This window comes from Oncorhynchus nerka, linkage group LG12 (assembly GCF_034236695.1).
Source record: "Oncorhynchus nerka isolate Pitt River linkage group LG12, Oner_Uvic_2.0, whole genome shotgun sequence".
Classification (NCBI taxonomy): domain Eukaryota; kingdom Metazoa; phylum Chordata; class Actinopteri; order Salmoniformes; family Salmonidae; genus Oncorhynchus; species Oncorhynchus nerka.
In genome coordinates this window covers 9,964,367-9,986,866 of record NC_088407.1, presented here as the reverse complement: position 1 = coordinate 9,986,866, position 22,500 = coordinate 9,964,367, and the positions used below count along the sequence as shown (strand labels likewise).

Sequence of the window (22,500 nt, the reverse complement as noted above, 5' to 3'; positions counted from 1 at the left end):
AGTCCTCTCTTTTTCTCTAGCTGAGCAGTTTGAGGTGTATTGTAGGGTATAATAATGTCTATTAATAATTCATATTTATCCTGAGAGTCCCAGGAAATACCACAAAAATCAGAAGCATAAACATTTAAAGTGTTTAATTAAAACCAAGATATGTTTTTTGCGAAACAGGCTGCTCATAAATTCAGAGCGCTATTATGTTCCTGAATTAATTCATCGCGTTTCAGTAAGGCTATCTCGACACGGAGTGTTTACAGGACCCACGGAGCGCAGCCCGAGTATGGACTATAGCCTCTTTGTAACAGCAGTCAAACAAAAGTCAAATGACCAAAGTTGCTAAAGCTTTGCTAGATAACATCCTTCAACGAATTACAGGATATCTCCTATATTTGTCACCATCTCTGATGATTCTACAGACGGCAGATCAGCTCGTGAATAAACGGGGAGACGGAGACAGGAAATAGTTTAAGAATCAAGGTATCTTAACGTGGGGATCAACTCTGTTGTATAAAATATCCATATCTACTGTCATACCTTTGTTGATCACACATTCTCTACCGATGCTCTCATACGAGCAGCAGTAGGAGACAGAGCGCAGAGAAGCTGTAGCTGTATTTTAACAAGCTGTGAGAGATGTGCCACCTATGAAATACAGAATAAAGTTAGGATTTTTTTGGGGGGTTTCAGTGGGACAGGATGATAAAGAAGTCTTTTCCCTCATGTCTCTATGAATTGTTTAACCCGACTTCATGTCTGTGTCAGAAAACATAGTGAATTATGCATAGGACTGTCAACATTGGTGGCTACCAATAAAAAAGACACAGGTTATTTTATATATTATTATGGTTTATTGTTTTAGTGTTTTAAACTGCGTTCGGGTCACGTGTGCTTTTGAAATCACTGGCGACTTTAGTGCGAAGTGAATAGGCAAACAGGCTTCTACAACCTGCTGGGATCATGTGCTATTGTGGAATTGCATTAGTGTCACATTGGGGGAAATGTTGTAATTACCCAGGTCTTGTCATTTTAATTTCTGGGGGGGGGGAATGTGTCCCCGGGACAGTCCTGGGATCCTGGTTCCGCATGTTACCCATGTTACAGATATTACCCATGTTACCCATGTTACCCATGTTACCCATGTTACCCACGTTACAGATGTTACCCATGATACAGATGTTACCCATGTTACCCATGTTACAGATGTTACCCATGTTACCCATGTTACAGATGTTACCCATGTTACAGATGTTACCCATGTTACCCATGTTACCCATGTTACCCATCTTACAGATGTTACCCATGTTACAGATGTTACCCATGTTACAGATGTTACCCATGTTGCAGATGTTACCCATGTTACCCATGTTACAGATGTTACCCATGTTACCCATGTTGATGTTACAGATGTTACCCATGTTACCCATGTTGCAGATGTTACCCATGTTACCCATGTTGCAGATGTTACCCATGTTACAGATGTTACCCATGTTACAGATGTTACCCATGTTACAGATGTTACCCATGTTACCCATGTTACAGATGTTACCCATGTTACAGATGTTACCCATGTTACATGTTACAGATGTTACCCATGTTACAGATGTTACCCATGTTACCCATGTTACAGATGTTACCCATGTTACAGATGTTACCCATGTTACCCATGTTACAGATGTTACCCATGTTACAGATGTTACCCATGTTACAGATGTTACCCATGTTGCAGATGTTACCCATGTTACAGATGTTACCCATGTTACAGATGTTACCCATGTTACAGATGTTACCCATGTTACCCATGTTACCCATGTTATGTTGTTACCCATGTTACCCATGTTACAGATGTTACCCATGTTACCCAGACCCATGTTACAGATGTTACCCATGCTACCCATGTTACAGATGTTACCCATGTTACAGATGTTACCCATGTTACCCATGTTACAGATGTTACCCATGTTACAGATGTTACCCATGTTACCCATGTTACCCATGTTACAGATGTTACCCATGTTACAGATGTTACCCATGTTACCCATGTTGCAGATGTTATCCATGTTGCAGGTGTTACCCATGTTACCCATGTTACATATGTTACCCATGTTGCAGATGTTACCCATGTTACAGATGTTACCCATGTTACAGATGTTACCCATGTTACCCATGTTACCCATGTTACAGATGTTACCCATGTTACCCATGTTACCCATGTTACAGATGTTACCCATGTTACCCATGTTACCCATGTTACAGATGTTACCCATGCTACCCATGTTACAGATGTTACCCATGTTACAGATGTTACCCATGTTACAGATGTTACCCCATGTTACAGATGTTACCCATGTTACCCATGTTGCAGATGTTACCCATGTTACAGATGTTACCCATGTTACCCATGTTACCCATGTTACAGATGTTACCCATGTTACAGATGTTACCCATGTTACAGATGTTACCCATGTTACCCATGTTGCAGATGTTACCCATGTTACAGATGTTACCCATGTTACAGATGTTACCCATGTCATCCATGTTATTACATTTCCAGACTGAACAACAGATTAACTGACTTCCAATTCTGTTCATCTCTTTAAACATGTATTTGAACCAACTTTATCGACAGCCTTGTCCATTCTATTTGTTACTAGGAAACCAAGTTCCCTGGAAATGTTATTTCCTTTTCTACATGAACAGAAAATAACTTATTTTGAGAGTGAATCTTTATTTATTAGAAATAGAGACAGAGACATACAGACAGAGACATAGAGACAGAGACATAGAGATCAGAGACATACAGACAGAGACATAGAGACATAGAGATCAGAGACATAGAGATCAGAGACATACAGACAGAGACATACAGACAGAGACATACAGACAGAGACATAGAGACAGAGACATAGAGACAGATACATAGAGACATAGAAATCAGAGACATAGAGACAGATACATAGAGACAGAGACATAGAGACAGATCCATAGCGACATAGAGACAGATACATAGAGACAGAGACATAGAGACAGAGACAGATACATAGAGATTAGAGACAGAGACATAGAGACAGAGACATAGAGATCAGAGACATAGAGATCAGATACATTGATAGAGATCAGAGACATAGAGATCAGAGACATAGAGACCTAGAGATCAGAGACATAGAGACCAATACATAGAGAGACAGAGACATAGAGATCAGAGACATAGAGACCAATACATAGAGAGACAGAGACATAGAGATCAGAGACATAGAGATCAGAGACATAGAGACAGAGACATAGAGACAGAGACATAGAGATCAGAAACATAGAGATCAGAGACATAGAGATCAGAGACATAGAGACCAATACATAGAGACAGAGAGACAGAGACATAGAGATCAGAGACATAGAGACAGAGACATAGAGATTAGAGACATAGAGATCAGAGACATAGAGATCAGAGACATAGAGACCGATACATCGAGACAGAGACATAGAGATTAGAGACATTGAGATCAGAGACATAGAGATTAGAGACATAGAGACCAATACATAGAGACAGAGAGACAGAGACATAGAGATCAGAGACATAGAGATCAGAGACATAGAGACCAATACATAGAGACAGAGACATAGAGATCAGAGACATAGAGACAGAGACATAGAGATTAGAGACATAGAGATCAGAAACATAGAGATCAGAGACATAGAGACCGATACATAGAGACAGAGACATAGAGACCGATACATAGAGACATAGAGATTAGAGACATTGAGATCAGAGACATAGAGATTAGAGACAGAGACATAGAGATTAGAGACTGAGACATAGAGATCAGAGACATAGAGATCAGAGACATAGAGATCAGAGACATTGAGATCAGAGACATAGAGATCAGAGACATAGAGATCAGAGACATAGAGACCAGATACATAGAGATCAGAGACATAGAGATCAGAGATACAGACCAGATACATAGAGATCAGAGACATAGAGATCAGAGATATAGAGACCAATACATAGAGACAGAGAGACAGAGACAGAGACATAGAGATCAGAGACATAGAGATCAGAGAAATAGAGATCATAGAGATCAGAGACATAGAGATCAGAGACATATAGACTGAGACATAGAGATCAGAGACATAGAGATCAGAGACATAGAGATCAGAGACATAGAGATCAGAGACATACAGACCAGATACATAGAGATCAGAGACAGAGAGATCAGAGATGTAGAGACCAATACATAGAGACAGAGAGACAGAGACAGAGACATAGAGATCAGAGACATAGAGATCAGAGATTAGAGACATAGAGACAGAGACATAGAGATCAGAGACATAGAGACCGATACATAGAGACAGAGACATAGAGATCAGAGATATAGAGATCAGAGACAGAGACAGAGACATAGAGATCAGAGACATAGAGATTAGAGATCAGAGACATAGAGATCAGAGGCATAGAGATTAGAGATCAGAGACATAGAGATCAGAGACATAGAGATCAGAGACATAGAGATTAGAGACATAGAGACTGAGACATAGAGATCAGAGACATAGAGATCAGAGACATAGAGATTAGAGACAGAGACATAGAGATCAGAGACATAGAGATCAGAGACATAGAGATTAGAGACATAGAGACTGAGACATAGAGATTAGAGACAGAGACATAGAGATCAGAGACATAGAGATCAGAGACATAGAGACAGATACATAGAGATTAGAGACATAGAGATCAGAGACATAGAGACAGAGACATAGAGACAGAGACATAGAGATCAGAGACATAGAGATTAGAGACAGATACATAGACAGAGACATATAGATCAGAGACATAGAGACAGATACATAGACAGAGACATAGAGATCAGAGACATAGAGACAGATACAGAGACATAGAGATTAGAGACATAGAGACATAGAGACATTGAGATTAGAGATTAGAGACATAGAGATTAGAGATATAGAGACTGAGACATAGAGATCAGAGACATAGAGATCAGAGACATAGAGACAGATACATAGACAGAGACATAGCGACAGACAGAAATATAGACCAGTCACACCGTATGAGACAAAAATAGAATAATAAATACTAGAATAGAAAATGAATCCTGAGAATAGTGTATAGATGATGAACAGTATGCCAGCCATGTTGCCTATAGCAACATACAGATCCAGTGAGCACCATAATCATATGTATATACTGTACTCGATACCATCTACTGTATCTTGCCTATGCTGCTCTGTACCATCACTCATTCATATATCCTTATGTACATATTCTTTATCCCCTTACACTGTGTATAAGACAGTAGTTTTGGAATTGTTAGTTAGATTACTTGTTGGTTATTACTGCATTGTCGGAACTAGAAGCACAAGCATTTCGCTACACTCGCATTAACATCTGCTAACCATGTGTGTGTGACAAATAAAATGAGATTTGATTTGATTTGATAATTCACTGGACAGTTAAACATAATGTTGAATAAAGTAATCATTGTTAATATATGGTCACGTATCCTTTGCATGCAATGACTGCTTGAAGTCTGTGATGCATCGACATCACCAGACGCTGGGTATCTTCCCCATGGTGATGCTCGGCCAGGCCTCTACTGCAGCCATCTTCAGTTCCTGCTTGTTTTGGGGAGTTATTGCCTCCAGTCTCCTCTTCAGCATGTAAAATGCATTTTCAATTGGATTCAGATCCAGCGATTGACTCGGCCAGTCAAAGATTTTCCACTTTTTGGCCATCAAAAACCACTTTGTTGCTCTAGCAGTATGTTTAGGGTCATCGTCTTGTTGCATGATGAAGTGCCGTCCAATGAGTTTGGAGACATTTGGTTTTATCTGAGCAGATAAAATACTTCTGTAGACTTCATAATTCAATTCTGTCTGCAGTCTGCAGGGGCAGCAGGGTAGCCTAGTGGTTAGAGTGTTGGACTAGTAACCGGAAGGTTGCAAGTTCAAACCCCCGAGCTGACAAGGTACAAATCTGTCGTTCTGCCCCTGAACAGGCAGTTAACCCACTGTTCCTAGGCCGTCATTGAAAATAAGAATTTGTTTCTTAACTGACTTGCCTTGTTAAATAAAGGTAAAATTTAAAGAAGTCACATCATCGATGAAGACAAGCCTGTTCCACTGGCAGCCATCACAGGCCCAAGCCATAACACCCCCTCCATCATGTTTCACGGATGAGGTGATATGCTTTGGAGCATGTCTATTTCTTCTCTCCACACTTTCCGCTTTCCATCACTCTGGTACATGTTAATATTTCTCTCATCTGTCCAAAATACTTTTTTTCCCAGAACTCTTGGGGCTCTTTTCGGCGCATTTTTAGCAAACTGTAATCTGTCCTTTCTGTTGTTCAGGTTTATCAGTGGTTTGTACCCTCTGTCGTCCTGCTGGTGTGGTCTTCTACGTATGGTCTGCATCTGCATCCAGGAGAGTGTTTCTGATCTGTTGGGCTGTTGTCAGGGGGGGGGGGGTTCTTCACCACAGAGAGTAGTCTCCGGTCATCCACTACAGTGGTCTTCCTCAGTCCACCGGGTCTTTTGACATAGTTGTCAGGGGGGGAGGTTCTTCACCACAGAGAGGAGTCTCTGGTCATCCACTACAGTGGTCTTCCTCAGTCTACCGGGTCTTTTGACATAGTTGAGTTCACCGGTTGTTGTTTTCTTGTTAATGATGAACCAAACTGTTGACTAGGGTTTTTGAAATGTTCCTGATTGATTGATTTTCACTTCTGAGCCTTATGACGGCCAGCTTCATTTGCATCGACACTGCTGTCTTCCTCATGTTGTCACACCCCAACAACAACCTCCAGAGGCAACAGCAAAGTCTAGAATCAATACTCTTCATCAACAGCGCTCCTACATTCACTAACGACACAAATGAATACACCTGCCTAACGACACACATCTGTGAAGCCAATTCAACAAAGTAGTACCTTAAAATGGGGGGAACATGTACAAAAGGTGCTGTCATTTCTAAACGGTTCATCCGATATGAATGAAAATACCCTCAAATTAAAGCTGACAGTCTGCACTTCACCCGCATTGTCAATGTATCCTTCCAAACTCAAAGTGCTAGAGTACAGAACCAAAATAACAAAAACATGGTAACTGTCCAATGAATTATGGTGCTCACTGTCTCTACAGGGGAGATGGACTAACAGTAGGACAGCCATGTCGCCTATAGCAACATACCACTAGCTACAGGGGAGATGGACTAACAGTAGGACAGCCATGTCCCCTATAGCAACATACCACTAGCTACAGGGGAGAAGGACTAACAGTAGGACAGCCATGTCGCCTATAGCAACATACCACTAGCTACAGGGGAGATGGACTAACAGTAGGACAGCCATGTCGCCTATAGCAACATACCACTAGCTACAGGGGAGATGGACTAACAGTAGGACAGCCATGTCGCCTATAGCAACATACCACTAGCTACAGGGGAGATGGACTAACAGTAGGACAGCCATGTCGCCTATAGCAACATACCACTAGCTACAGGGGAGACGGACTAACAGTAGGACAGCCATGTAGCCTATAGCATCATACCACTAGCTACAGGGGAGATGGACCTACAGTAGGACAGCCATGTAGCCTATAGCAACATACCACTAGCTACAGGGGAGATGGACCTACAGTAGGACAGCCATGTCCCCTATAGCAACATACCACTAGCTACAGGGGAGATGGACTAACAGTAGGACAGCCATGTAGCCTATAGCAACATACCACTAGCTACAGGGGAGACGGACTAACAGAGGGACAGCCATGTCGCCTATAGCAACATACCACTAGCTACAGGGGAGATGGACTAACAGTAGGACAGCCATGTCGCCTATAGCAACATACCACTAGCTACCTGGGAGATGGACTAAAAGTAGGACAGCCATGTCGCCTATAGCAACATACCACTAGCTACAGGGGAGACGGACTAACAGTAGGACAGCCATGTCCCCTATAGCAACATACCACTAGCTACAGGGGAGACGGACTAACAGTAGGACAGCCATGTCCCCTATAGCAACATACCACTAGCTACAGGGGAGACGGACTAACAGTAGGACAGCCATGTCCCCTATAGCAACATACCACTAGCTACAGGGGAGACGGACTAACAGTAGGACAGCCATGTCCCTATAGCAACATACCACTAGCTACAGGGGAGACGGACTAACAGTAGGACAGCCATGTCCATATAGCAACATACCACCTACAGGGGAGATGGACTAACAGTACCACATACACTAGCTACAGGGGAGACGGACTAACAGTAGGACAGCCATGTCGCCTATAGCAACATACCACTAGCTACAGGGGAGACGGACTAACAGTAGGACAGCCATGTCGCCTATAGCAACATACCACTAGCTACAGGGAGAGGACAGCCATGTCGGAACAACAGTAGGAGACGGACTAGCCATGTCCCCTATAGCAACATAACACTAGCTACAGGGGAGACGGACTAACAGTAGGACAGCCATGTCCCCTATAACAACATACCACTAGCTACAGGGGAGACGGAGTAACAGTAGGACAGCCATGTCCCCTATAGCAACATACCACTAGCTACAGGGGAGACGGATTAACAGTAGGACAGCCATGTCGCCTATAGCAACATACCACTAGCTACAGGGGAGACGGACTAACAGTAGGACAGCCATGTCGCCTATAGCAACATACCACTAGCTACAGGGGAGACGGACTAACAGTAGGACAGCCATGTCGCCTATAGCAACATACCACTAGCTACAGGGGAGACGGACTAACAGTAGGACAGCCATGTCCCCTATAGCAACATACCACTAGCTACAGGGGAGACGGACTAACAGTAGGACAGCCATGTCCCCTATAGCATCATACCACTAGCTACAGGGGAGACGGACTAACAGTAGGACAGCCATGTCCCCTATAGCAACATACCACTAGCTACAGGGGAGATGGACTAACAGTACGGCAGCCATGTCCCCTATAGCAACATACCACTAGCTACAGGGGAGACGGACTAACAGTAGGACAGCCATGTCCCCTATAGCAACATACCACTAGCTACAGGGGAGACGGACTAACAGTAGGACAGCCATGTCGCCTATGTCAACATACCACTAGCTACAGGGGAGACGGACTAACAGTAGGACAGCCATGTCCCCTATAGCAACATACCACTAGCTACAGGGGAGACGGACTAACAGTAGGACAGCCATGTCGCCTATAGCAACATACCACTAGCTACAGGGGAGATGGACTAACAGTCTTACAGCCATGTTGCCTATAGCAACATACCACTAGCTACAGGGGAGACGGACTAACAGTAGGACAGCCATGTCCCCTATAGCAACATACCACTAGCTACAGGGGAGACGGACTAACAGTAGGACAGCCATGTCCCCTATAGCAACATACCACTAGCTACAGGGGAGACGGACTAACAGTAGGACAGCCATGTCCCCTATAGCAACATACCACTAGCTACAGGGGAGACGGACTAACAGTAGGACAGCCATGTCGCCTATAGCAACATACCACTAGCTACAGGGGAGACGGACTAACAGTAGGACAGCCATGTCGCCTATAGCAACATACCACTAGCTACAGGGGAGACGGACTAACAGTAGGACAGCCATGTCCCCTATAGCAACATAACACTAGCTACAGGGGAGACGGACTAACAGTAGGACAGCCATGTCCCCTATAACAACATACCACTAGCTACAGGGGAGACGGACTAACAGTAGGACAGCCATGTCCCCTATAGCAACATACCACTAGCTACAGGGGAGACGGATTAACAGTAGGACAGCCATGTCGCTATAGCAACATACCACTAGCTACAGGGGAGACGGACTAACAGTAGGACAGCCATGTCGCCTATAGCAACATACCACTAGCTACAGGGGAGACGGACTAACAGTAGGACAGCCATGTCACCTATAGCAACATACCACTAGCTACAGGGGAGACGGACTAACAGTAGGACAGCCATGTCCCCTATAGCATCATACCACTAGCTACAGGGGAGACGGACTAACAGTAGGACAGCCATGTCCCCTATAGCAACATACCACTAGCTACAGGGGAGATGGACTAACAGTACGGCAGCCATGTCCCCTATAGCAACATACCACTAGCTACAGGGGAGACGGACTAACAGTAGGACAGCCATGTCCCCTATAACAACATACCACTAGCTACAGGGGAGACGGACTAACAGTAGGACAGCCATGTCGCCTATAGCAACATACCACTAGCTACAGGGGAGACGGACTAACAGTAGGACAGCCATGTCCCCTATAGCAACATACCACTAGCTACAGGGGAGACGGACTAACAGTAGGACAGCCATGTCGCCTATAGCAACATACCACTAGCTACAGGGGAGACGGACTAACAGTAGGACAGCCATGTCGCCCATAGCAACATACCACTAGCTACAGGGGAGACGGACTAACAGTAGGACAGCCATGTCGCCTATAGCAACATACCACTAGCTACAGGGGAGACGGACTAACAGTAGGACAGCCATGTTGCCTATAGCAACATACCACTAGCTACAGGGGAGACGGACTAACAGTAGGACAGCCATGTCCCCAATAGAAACATACCACTAGCTACAGGGGAGACGGACTAACAGTAGGATAGCCATGTCGCCTATAGCAACATACCACTAGCTACAGGGGAGATGGACTAACAGTAGGACAGCCATGTCGCCTATAGCAACATACCACTAGCTACAGGGGAGACGGACTAACAGTAGGACAGCCATGTCGCCAATAGCAACATACCACTAGCTACAGGGGAGATGGACTAACAGTCTTACAGCCATGTTGCCTATAGCAACATACCACTAGCTACAGGGGAGATGTACTAACAGAGGGACAGCCATGTCGCCTATAGCAACATACCACTAGCTACAGGGGAGACGGACTAACAGTAGGACAGCCATGTCCCCTATAGCAACATACCACTAGCTACAGGGGAGACGGACTAACAGTAGGACAGCCATGTCCCCTATAGCAACATACCACTAGCTACAGGGGAGACGGACTAACAGTAGGACAGCCATGTCCCCTATAGCAACATACCACTAGCTACAGGGGAGACGGACTAACAGTAGGACAGCCATGTCCTTTATAGCAACATACCACTAGCTACAGGGGAGACGGACTAACAGTAGGACAGCCATGTCCCCTATAGCAACATACCACTAGCTACAGGGGAGATGGACTAACAGTACGACAGCCATGTCGCCTATAGCAACATACCACTAGCTACAGGGGAGACGGACTAACAGTAGGACAGCCATGTCCCCTATAGCAACATACCACTAGCTACAGGGGAGACGGACTAACAGTAGGACAGCCATGTCCCCTATAGCAACATACCACTAGCTACAGGGGAGACGGACTAACAGTAGGACAGCCATGTCGCCTATAGCAACATACCACTAGCTACAGGGGAGACGGACTAACAGTAGGACAGCCATGTCGCCTATAGCAACATACCACTAGCTACAGGGGAGACGGACTAACAGTAGGACAGCCATGTCCCCAATAGCAACATACCACTAGCTACAGGGGAGACAGACTAACAGTAGGACAGCCATGTCGCCTATAGCAACATACCACTAGCTATAGGGGAGACGGACTAACAGTAGGACAGCCATGTCGCCTATAGCAACATACAACTAGCTACAGGGGAGACGGACTAACAGTAGGACAGCCATGTCGCCTATAGCAACATACCACTAGCTACAGGGGAGACGGACTAACAGTAGGACAGCCATGTCCCCTATAGCAACATAACACTAGCTACAGGGGAGACGGACTAACAGTAGGACAGCCATGTCCCCTATAGCAACATACCACTAGCTACAGGGGAGACGGATTAACAGTAGGACAGCCATGTCGCCTATAGCAACATACCACTAGCTACAGGGGAGACGGACTAACAGTAGGACAGCCATTTCGCCTATAGCAACATACCACTAGCTACAGGGGAGACGGACTAACAGTAGGACAGCCATGTCCCCTATAGCAACATACCACTAGCTACAGGGGAGACTGACTAACAGTAGGACAGCCATGTCCCCTATAGCAACATACCACTAGCTACAGGGGAGACGGACTAACAGTAGGACAGCCATGTCCCCTATAGCATCATACCACTAGCTACAGGGGAGACGGACTAACAGTAGGGCAGCCATGTCCCCTATAGCAACATACCACTAGCTACAGGGGAGATGGACTAACAGTACGGCAGCCATGTCCCCTATAGCAACATACCACTAGCTACAGGGGAGACGGACTAACAGTAGGACAGCCATGTCCCCTATAGCAACATACCACTAGCTACAGGGGAGACGGACTAACAGTAGGACAGCCATGTCGCCTATAGCAACATACCACTAGCTACAGGGGAGACGGACTAACAGTAGGACAGCCATGTCCCCTATAGCAACATACCACTAGCTACAGGGGAGACGGACTAACAGTAGGACAGCCATGTCGCCTATAGCAACATACCACTAGCTACAGGGGAGACGGACTAACAGTAGGACAGCCATGTCGCCCATAGCAACATACCACTAGCTACAGGGGAGACGGACTAACAGTAGGACAGCCATGTCGCCTATAGCAACATACCACTAGCTACAGGGGAGACGGACTAACAGTAGGACAGCCATGTCGCCTATAGCAACATACCACTAGCTACAGGGGAGACGGACTAACAGTAGGACAGCCATGTCCCCAATAGCAACATACCACTAGCTACAGGGGAGACGGACTAACAGTAGGACAGCCATGTCCCCTATAGCAACATACCACTAGCTACAGGGGAGACGGACTAACAGTAGGACAGCCATGTCCCCTATAGCAACATACCACTAGCTACAGGGGAGACGGACTAACAGTAGGACAGCCATGTCCCCTATAGCAACATACCACTAGCTACAGGGGAGACGGACTAACAGTAGGACAGCCATGTCCCCTATAGCAACATACCACTAGCTACAGGGGAGATGGACTAACAGTACGACAGCCATGTCCCTATAGCAACATACCACTAGCTACAGGGGAGACGGACTAACAGTAGGACAGCCATGTCCCCTATAGCAACATACCACTAGCTACAGGGGAGACGGACTAACAGTAGGACAGCCATGTCGCCTATAGCAACATACCACTAGCTACAGGGGAGATGGACTAACAGTAGGACAGCCATGTAGCCTATAGCAACATACCACTAGCTACAGGGGAGACGGACTAACAGTAGGACAGCCATGTCCCCTATAGCAACATACCACTAGCTACAGGGGAGATGGACTAACAGTACGGCAGCCATGTCCCCTATAGCATCATACCACTAGCTACAGGGGAGACGGACTAACAGTAGGACAGCCATGTCGCCTATAGCAACATACCACTAGCTACAGGGGAGACGGACTAACAGTAGGACAGCCTTGTCCCCAATAGCAACATACCACTAGCTACAGGGGAGACGGACTAACAGTAGGATAGCCATGTCCCCTATAGCAACATACCACTAGCTACAGGGGAGACGGACTAACAGTAGGACAGCCATGTCCCCTATAGCAACATACCACTAGCTACAGGGGAGACGGACTAACAGTAGGACAGCCATGTCGCCTATAGCAACATACCACTAGCTACAGGGGAGACGGACTAACAGTAGGACAGCCATGTCGCCTATAGCAACATACCACTAGCTACAGGGGAGACGGACTAACAGTAGGACAGCCTTGTCCCCAATAGCAACATACCACTAGCTACAGGGGAGACGGACTAACAGTAGGATAGCCATGTCGCCTATAGCAACATACCACTAGCTACAGGGGAGATGGACTAACAGTAGGACAGCCATGTCGCCTATAGCAACATACCACTAGCTACAGGGGAGACGGACTAACAGAGGGACAGCCATGTCGCCTATAGCAACATACCACTAGCTACAGGGGAGATGGACTAACAGTAGGACAGCCATGTCGCCTATAGCAACATACCACTAGCTACAGGGGAGATGGACTAACAGAGGGACAGCCATGTCGCCTATAGCAACATACCACTAGCTACAGGGGAGACGGACTAACAGAGGGACAGCCATGTCCCCTATAGCAACATACCACTAGCTACAGGGGAGATGGACTAACAGTAGGACAGCCATGTCCCTTATAGCAACATTTACATTTAAGACATTTAAGTCATTTAGCAGACGCTCTTATCCAGAGCGACTTACAAATTGGTGCATTCACCTTATGACATCCAGTGGAACAGTAGTGCATCTAAATCTTTTAAGGGGGGGGGGGAGTGAGAGGGATCACTTTATCCTATCCTAGGTATTCCTTAAAGAGGTGGGGTTTCAGGTTTCTCCGGAGTGGTATGTTGCTATAGGCGACATGCTATAGGCGACATACCACTAGCTACAGGGGAGATGGACTAACAGTAGGACAGCCATGTCGCCTATAGCAACATACCACTAGCTACAGGGGAGATGGACTAACAGTAGGACAGCCATGTCGCCTATAGCAACATACCACTAGCTACAGGGGAGATGGACTAACAGTAGGACAGCCATGTCCCCTATAGCAACATACCACTAGCTACAGGGGAGACGGACTAACAGTAGGACAGCCATGTCCCCTATAGCAACATACCACTAGCTACAGGGGAGGCTATATACAGGGTATTACGGTACAGAGTCAATGTGGAGGCTATATACAGGGGGTACCGGTACAGAGTCAATGTGGAGGCTATATACAGGGGGTACCAGTACAGAGTTAATGTGGAGACTATATACAGGGGGTACCGGTACAGAGTCAACGTGGAGGCTATATACAGGGGGTACAGAGTTAATGTGGAGACTATATACAGGGGGTACCGGTACAGAGTCAATGTGGAGGCTATATACAGGGTATTACGGTACAGAGTCAATGTGGAGACTATATACAGGGGGTACCGGTACAGAGTCAATGTGGAGACTATATACAGGCTGTACCGGTACAGAGTCAATGTGGAGGCTATATACAGAGGGTACCGGTACAGAGTCAATGTGGAGACTATATACAGGGGGTACCGGTACAGAGTCAATGTGGAGGCTATATACAGGGTGTACCGGTACAGAGTCAATGTGGAGGCTATATACAGGGTGTACCGGTACAGAGTCAATGTGGAGGCTATATACAGGGGGTACCGGTACAGAGTCAATGTGGAGGCTATATACAGGGTGTACCGGTACAGAGTCAATGTGGAGGGTATATACAGGGTGTACCGGTACAGAGTCAATGTAAGGGGGCACCGGTTAGTTGAGGTAATTGTGGTAATTGTAAGGGGGGTGCGTGTTGGTGGTTGGGAAGACAGGCGCAGGAGGTATAAACAGAGCTGTTTAATAAGTAGTCAAAAACACCAAAAACCAAAATATACAAAATAAAATAAGAGGGTGCAAAACCCGTCTCACACCAGAACATAACTATCACCAACACATACAACAAACAAAGACATGAGGGCAAACAGAGGGTTAAATACACAACATGTAATTGATGGGATTGGAACCAGGTGTGATGGAAGACAAGACAAAACCAATGGAAAATGAAAAGAGGATCAGCGATAGCTAGAAGGTCGGTGACGTCGACCGCCGAACGCCTCCCGAACAAGGAGAGGGACTAACTTCGGCGGAAGTCGTGACAGTAATATGTAGGTAGAGGAATTAAAGTGACTTCGCATAGATAATAGCCAGAGAGGAGCAGCAGTGTAAAAGAGGGGGGGGCGACAATGCAAATTGTCTGGGTGGCCATTTTGTTTAGCTGTTCAGGAGTCTTGTGGCTTGGGGGTGGAAGCTGTTAAGAAGCCTTTTGGACCTAGACTTGGCGCCCGGTACCACTTGCCTTGAATGGTGAACAATGGACACACTTATACAATTACTAAATACTGGGAATAGGGAGCAGGTATTGACAGTTCTGGAGGGATCCTTGACAGCAGGTTACCTTCGTGTTCTTGGGCACAGGGACTATGGTGATCTGCTTGAAACATGTTGGTATTACAGACTCAGTCAGGAACAGGTTGAAAATGTCAGTGAAGGCACCTGCCAATTGATCAGCTCATGCTCGGAGTACACGTCCTGGTAATCCGTCTGGCTATGCGGCCTTGTGAATATCGACCTGTTTATAAAGGTATTTCTCACATCGGCTGTGGAGAGTGTGATCACACAGTCATCCGGAACAGCTGATGCTCTCATGCATGTTTCAGTGTTACTTGCCTCGAAGCGAGCACAGAAGGAATTTAGCTCGTGTCACTGTGCAGCTTGTGGCTGTGCTTCCCTTTGTAGTCTGTAATAGTTTTGCGAGCCCTGCCACATCCGTCGAGTGTCGGAGCTGGTGTAAAACAATTCAATCTTAGCCCTGTATTTACGCTTTTCCTGTTTGATGTTTCGTCGGAGGGCATAGCGGGATTTCCGCTACTTGAAAGCGGCAGCTCTACCCTTTAGCTCAGTGGGGATGTAACCTGTAATCCATGGCTTCTGGTTGGGGTATGTACGTACGATCACATGTACAGCCAATGTGGGGACGAAGTCACGATCGTCTAAGGTGGAAACAGCGGACCAAAGCGCAGCGTGGTGGGCGTACATACTTTTTTATTTTAAGATGTCGCCAACAAAACATCAAAACGAAAACGTGCCGCCAACGTAGTGCTCATAGGCAACTATACATGGACAACTACCCACCAATACAGGTGGGAAAAAAGGCTACCTAAGTATAGTTCTCAGTCAGAGACAACGATAGACAGCTGCTTCTGATTGAGAACCACCACCCGGCCAAACACACAGAAATGCACATCATAGGAAAAGGGACATACAATGCCCACCCAAATCACACCCTGACCAAACCAAAATAGAGACATATAAAAGCTCTCTACGGTCAGGGCGTGACAATGGCTTCTGGTTGGGGTATGTACGTACAGTCACTGTGGGGACGACGTCATCGATGCAATTATTGATGAAACCAGTGACTGATGTGGTGTACTCCTCAATGCCATCGGAGGAATCCTGGAACATATTCCAGTCTGTGCTAGCAAAACAGTCCTGTAGCTTAGCATCTGCTTCATCTGACCACTTTTTATTGACCGAGTCACTGGTGCTTCCTGCTTTAGTGTTTGCTTTTAAGCAGGAATCAGGAGGATAGAATTATGGTCAGATTTACCAAATGGAGGGCGAGGGAGAACTTTGTATGCCTCTCTGTGTGTGGAGTAAAGGTGGTATTTTTCCCTCTGGTGCACATTTAGCATGCTGGTAGAAATGAGTTAAAACTGATTTAAGTTTCCCTGCATTAAAGTCCCCGGCCACTAGGAGCGCCGCCTCTGGATGAGCGTTTTCCTGTTTGCTTATGGCGGAATACAGCTCAGAGTCCGGTCTTAGTATCGGTATGTGGTGGTAAATAGACATCTACGAAGAATATAGACAAACTCTCTAGGTAGATAGTGTGGTCTACAGCTTTTCATGAGATACTCTACCTCAGGCGAGTAAAACCTTGAGACTTCCTTTGATTTGCAAATTCTCAGGTTTTCCCCAAATTCCGGTCGGAAAATTCCCAGAATCAGAAGGGAATAAGCAAGAAATCCGGAATCCCATACTAATCCAGAATTCCAAATCCCATATTAATCCGGAATCCCATACTAATCCAGAATTCCAAATTCCATATTAATTCGGAATCCCAATGTTAATCCGGAATGCCATGTTTTTAAAATAGCGGTTCTGTTCAGGAACAATATAGGTCACTTTCATTCCTGGTTTTGTTTCTGTTCCTCGAAAAATATATATTTTTTCCAGTTTTCTGTTCTGTTCCATGAAACAGTTCAAACCCCTGACTAAAATAGACGGGAATAGTCACTGAAATCACGCATGTATGCACAGAGGATAGAGTGATTCTGAAGACAGTACAGATTTATTTACAGAGTACAGAGGACTGAAAATAGCTACTTTACATTACAGCTCTCTCTCTCTCTCTCTACATCTCTCCCCCTCTCTTTCTCTCCATCCCCCTCTCCATTTCCCTCTACATCTCTCCTCCTCTCCTCTTTCTCTCGACATCTCTCCCCCTCTCCTCTTTCTCTCCATCCCCCTCTCCCTTTCCCTCTACATCTCTCCCCTCTCCTCTTTCTCTCCACATCTCTCCCCCTCTCCTCTTTCTCTCTACATCTCTCCCCTCTCCTCTTTCTCTCTACATCTCTCCTCCTCTCCTCTTTCTTTCCACATCTCTCCCCTCTCCTCTTTCTCTCCATCCCCCTCTCCTCTTTCTCTCCATCCCCCTCTCCCTTTCCCTCCATCCCCCTCTCCCTTTCTCTCCATCCCCCTCTCCCTTTCTCTCCATCCCCCTCGCCCTTTCCCTCCCAGGTGGAGATAGAGAGAGGGAAGACGTTACACATCAAGGCCCTAGCGGTGGGAGACTTGAATAAGACAGGTCAGAGAGGAGTCTTCTTTGAGCTCAACGGTCAACTGCGGTCCGTCCTGGTCAAAGATAATGTGGCCATGAAGGTACGTCTGATTTATTGGTTAATTAATGGACGGATTGAAGGTTGAAAACTGGACTGGACAAGACTAGACTGGACTGGACTGGACTGGACAAGACTAAACTGGACTGGACAAGGCTAGATTGGACTGGACTGGACTGGACTAGACAAGACTAGACTGGACTGGACTGGACTGGACTGGACAAGACTGGACTGGACAAGACTAGACTGGACTGGACTAGACTGGACAAGACTAGACTGGACTGGACTGGACTGGACTGGACTGGACTGGACAAGACTAGACTGGACTGGACTAGACTGGACTGGACCGGACTGGACAGACTGGACTGGACTGTGAATGTGTGATCTCAATGGGAAGGGAGCATTGCTGTCACCAGGACTGGACTAGACTGGACAGACTGGACTGGACTGGACAAGACTAGACTAGACTGGACAGACAGGACTGGACCGGACTGGACTGGACTGGACAAGACTAGACTAGACTGGACAGACAGGACTGGACAGACTGGACTGGACTGTGAATGTGTGATCTCAATGGGAAGGGAGCATTGCTGTTACCAGGACTGGACTAGACTGGACAGACTGGACTGGACTGGACTGGACTGGACAGACTGGACTAGACTGGACTAGACTGGACCGGACTAGACTGGACTGACTGGACTGGACTGTGAATGTGTGATCTTAATGGGAAGGGAGCATTGCTGTTACCAGGACTGGACTAGACTGGACTGACCGGACTGACTGGACTGGACTGGACTGGACTGGACTGGACTGGACAGACTGGACTAGACTGGACCGGACTGGACTGGACTGACTGGACTGGACTGTGACTGTGTGATCTCAATGGGAAGGGAACATTACTGTTACCAGGCTCTCTTCATTCATATCCTCATACATCAATCTAGGTCTCACTGTTGAAGAGCAAAGACACCTAGGATCTTATCGATCCATCAAATCCTTGATGAGTGATTGATGATTGATTGACAATTGGTTGATTTTTCTCCCCACCTCCCCTTCTACAGGAGATGATTGAATGATGATTGATTGATGATTGATTGATTTTTCTCCCCACCTCCCCTTCTACAGGAGATGATTGAATGATGATTGATTGATGATTGATTGATTTTTCTCCCCACCTCCCCATCTACAGGAGATGATAGATAGATGATTGATTGATGATTGATTGATGATTGATAGATAGATGATTGATTGACGATTGATTAATGATTGATAGATAGATAGATGATTGATTAATGATTGATTGATTTTTCTCCCCACCTCCCCTTCTACAGGAGATGATTGATTGATGATTGATAGACGATTGATTGATTTTTCTCCCCACCTCCCCTTCTACAGGAGATGATTGATAGATGGTTGATTGATGATTGATTGATTTTTCTCCCCCCCAAGTCCCCTTCTACAGGAGATGATTGATAGACGATTGATTGATGATTGATTGATTTTTCTCCCCACCTCCCCTTCTACAGGAGATGAAGTTCCACCCCAAGGCTCTGAAGTCCGTCCGGGGTCAGGTGGGGGCACCCATGCCCGGAAAGGTCATCGAGGTCAAAGTTGAGCCTGGTCAGAAGGTGGAGAAGGGTCAGCCGCTTTGTGTTCTGTCAGCTATGAAGATGGAGACTGTGGTCAACTCTCCACTGACTGGGGTTGTCACGGTGATTCATGTGAACACTGATACGAGTTTGGAAGGAGATGATTTGATATTGGAAATCACTGCAGAGGAATAGAGAGATGGAGTAGAGAGATGGAGTAGAGAGAGGGAGTAGAGAGATGGAGTAGAGAGACGGAGTAGAGAGATGGAGTAGAGAGACGGAGTAGAGAGAGGGAAAGAGTGGCTTGGGGAGAAAGGGAATTCTCTAGATAAAAAGGTTTGCAGAACTAGGAACCAAATGGATATTAGGAGGGAACGAGCAGGAGAGAGAGAGAGAGAGAGAGAGAGAGAGAGAGAGAGAGAGAGAGAGAGAGAAGAGGAGGAGGAGAGAGAGAAAGAGAGAGAGGAGAGGAGGAGAAATAGGTTTTATTTTAGCTGAGTAATTAATCGTTGGTGAATTAATTACCTTTACTAATGATGTTTAAATTAGCAGCAATAATGTGGTGACCCTGGGGATAGAGAGTATTTAGCTGTTGATATTCTCCTGTGTATGTGTGTGTTTGCGCTTTTGTGTGTGTGTGTGTGTGTGTGTGTGTGTGTGTGTGTGTGTGTGTGTGTGTGTGTGTGTGTGTGTGTGTGTGTGTGTGTGTGTGTGTGTGTGTGTGTGTGTGTGTGTGTGTGTGTGTGTGTGTGTGTGTGTGTGTGTGTGTGTGTGTGTTTGTCACCGGCTGCAAACTTGTTTTAATGTTAAATCTAGCGGAGCTGGAAAACCTATTCCTGAGGCTTTGAAATATTAATGGTAACATTTTGTTAGCCGCTGCCTGACGCTACACACACGCAATGCATCGTGGGACAGTTGTCATGGCAACGTCACTGTCGTCATCTCACACATTTTAGAATAGAATCAAGCAATCAAGTTAGGTTATTATAATTGTTATAATCATATTGTGTTTATGTTACTTTGTTTATAATAATTAGATTTCTAAATTCGTTTTTGACTGTTTTCTTAATAAGGTAATAATCTGCATCTACTGTAGGACTTGAATATTACTTTACTTTAAAATGTTTAAAAATGTTTTTCCAGCACCAACTTAAATTTTTTATTGAAATGAGATGACTTATGAGATGAAAATTTTGTACCAGATGCTATGAACATGAAAACATCTGAATTATATATTATATATTATATTGGTACGTTTTTGTCAAAAGCTACATTACAATCAACCCAACACAGATTCCCTGCCTCTACCTTTTCACCTCATTCCCCCACCCTCCCTCCCTCCCTGCCTCCCTCTCCCCCTCTCTGCCTCCCTCCCTCCCTCACTCCCTGTCTCCCTGTCTACCTCCCTCCCTCCCTGTCTCCCTGTCTACCTCCCTCCCTGCCTCCCTCCCTGTCTCCCTCCCTCCCTCCCTGTCTCCCTGTCTACCTCCCTCCCTGCCTCCCTCCCTGTCTCCCTGTCTCCCTGTCTACCTCCCTCCCTGCCTCCCTCCCTGTCTACCTCCCTCCCTCCCTGTCTCCCTGTCTACCTCCCTCCCTGCCTCCCTCCCTGTCTCCCTCCCTCCCTCCTGTCTCCCTCCCTGTCTCCCTGTCTCCCTGTCTACCTCCCTCCCTGTCTCCCTCCCTCCCTCCTGCCTCCCTCCCTGTCTCCCTCCCTGCCTCCCTCCCTGCCTCCCTCCCTCCTGCCTCCCTACATACCTACCTCCCTCCCTCCCTGCCTCCCTCCCTGTCTCCCTCCCTCCCTGTCTCCCTGTCTCCCTGTCTCCTTCCCTCCCTGTCTCCCTCCCTCCTGCCTCCCTACCTACCTCCCTCCCTCCCTGCCTCCCTCCCTGTCTCCCTCCCTCCCTGTCTCTCTCCCTGCCTCCCTCCCTGTCTCCCTCCCTCCTGCCTCCCTACCTACCTCCCTCCCTCCCTGTCTCCCTCCCTCCCTCCCTCCCTGTCTCCCTCCCTCCCTGCCTCCCTCCCTGTCTCCCTCCCTCCCTCCCTGCCTCCCTGTCTCCCTCCCTGCCTCCCTCCCTGTCTCCCTCCCTCCTTCCTCCCTACCTACCTCCCTCCCTCCCTGCCTCCCTCCCTGTCTCCCCCTCCCTCCCTCCCTGTCTCCCTCCCTCCCTGTCTCCCTGTCTCCCTCCCTGCCTGCCTCCCTCCCTGTCTCCCTCCCTCCTGCCTCCCTCCCTGCCTCCCTCCCTCCCTGTCTCCCTCCCTGTCTCTCTCCCTCCTGCCTCCCCCTGTCTCCCTCCCTGCCTCCCTCCCCTGTCTCCCTCCCTGTCTCCCTCCCTCCTGCCTCCCTCCCTGTCTCCCTCCCTCCTGCCTCCCTCCCTGTCTCCCTCCCTCCCTCCTGCCTCCCTCCCTGTC

At 46.8% G+C, this 22,500-nt stretch overlaps 1 protein-coding gene across 1 annotated transcript in view; it reads left to right on the top strand.

The window, feature by feature from the left end:
* The window catches only part of LOC115124437 (pyruvate carboxylase, mitochondrial-like), a 671,386-nt gene that overhangs the window by 648,595 nt on the left and 291 nt on the right, over nucleotides 1-22,500 (top strand). Inside the window, exons 28-29 of the mRNA XM_065025223.1 lie at nucleotides 18,405-18,545; nucleotides 20,029-22,500. The exon at nucleotides 20,029-22,500 is cut by the window's right edge and continues 291 nt beyond it. Coding sequence (XP_064881295.1) covers nucleotides 18,405-18,545; nucleotides 20,029-20,286 — 399 coding nt within the window. The 3' untranslated portion in view covers nucleotides 20,287-22,500. The remainder of the gene's footprint in view (nucleotides 1-18,404; nucleotides 18,546-20,028) is intronic.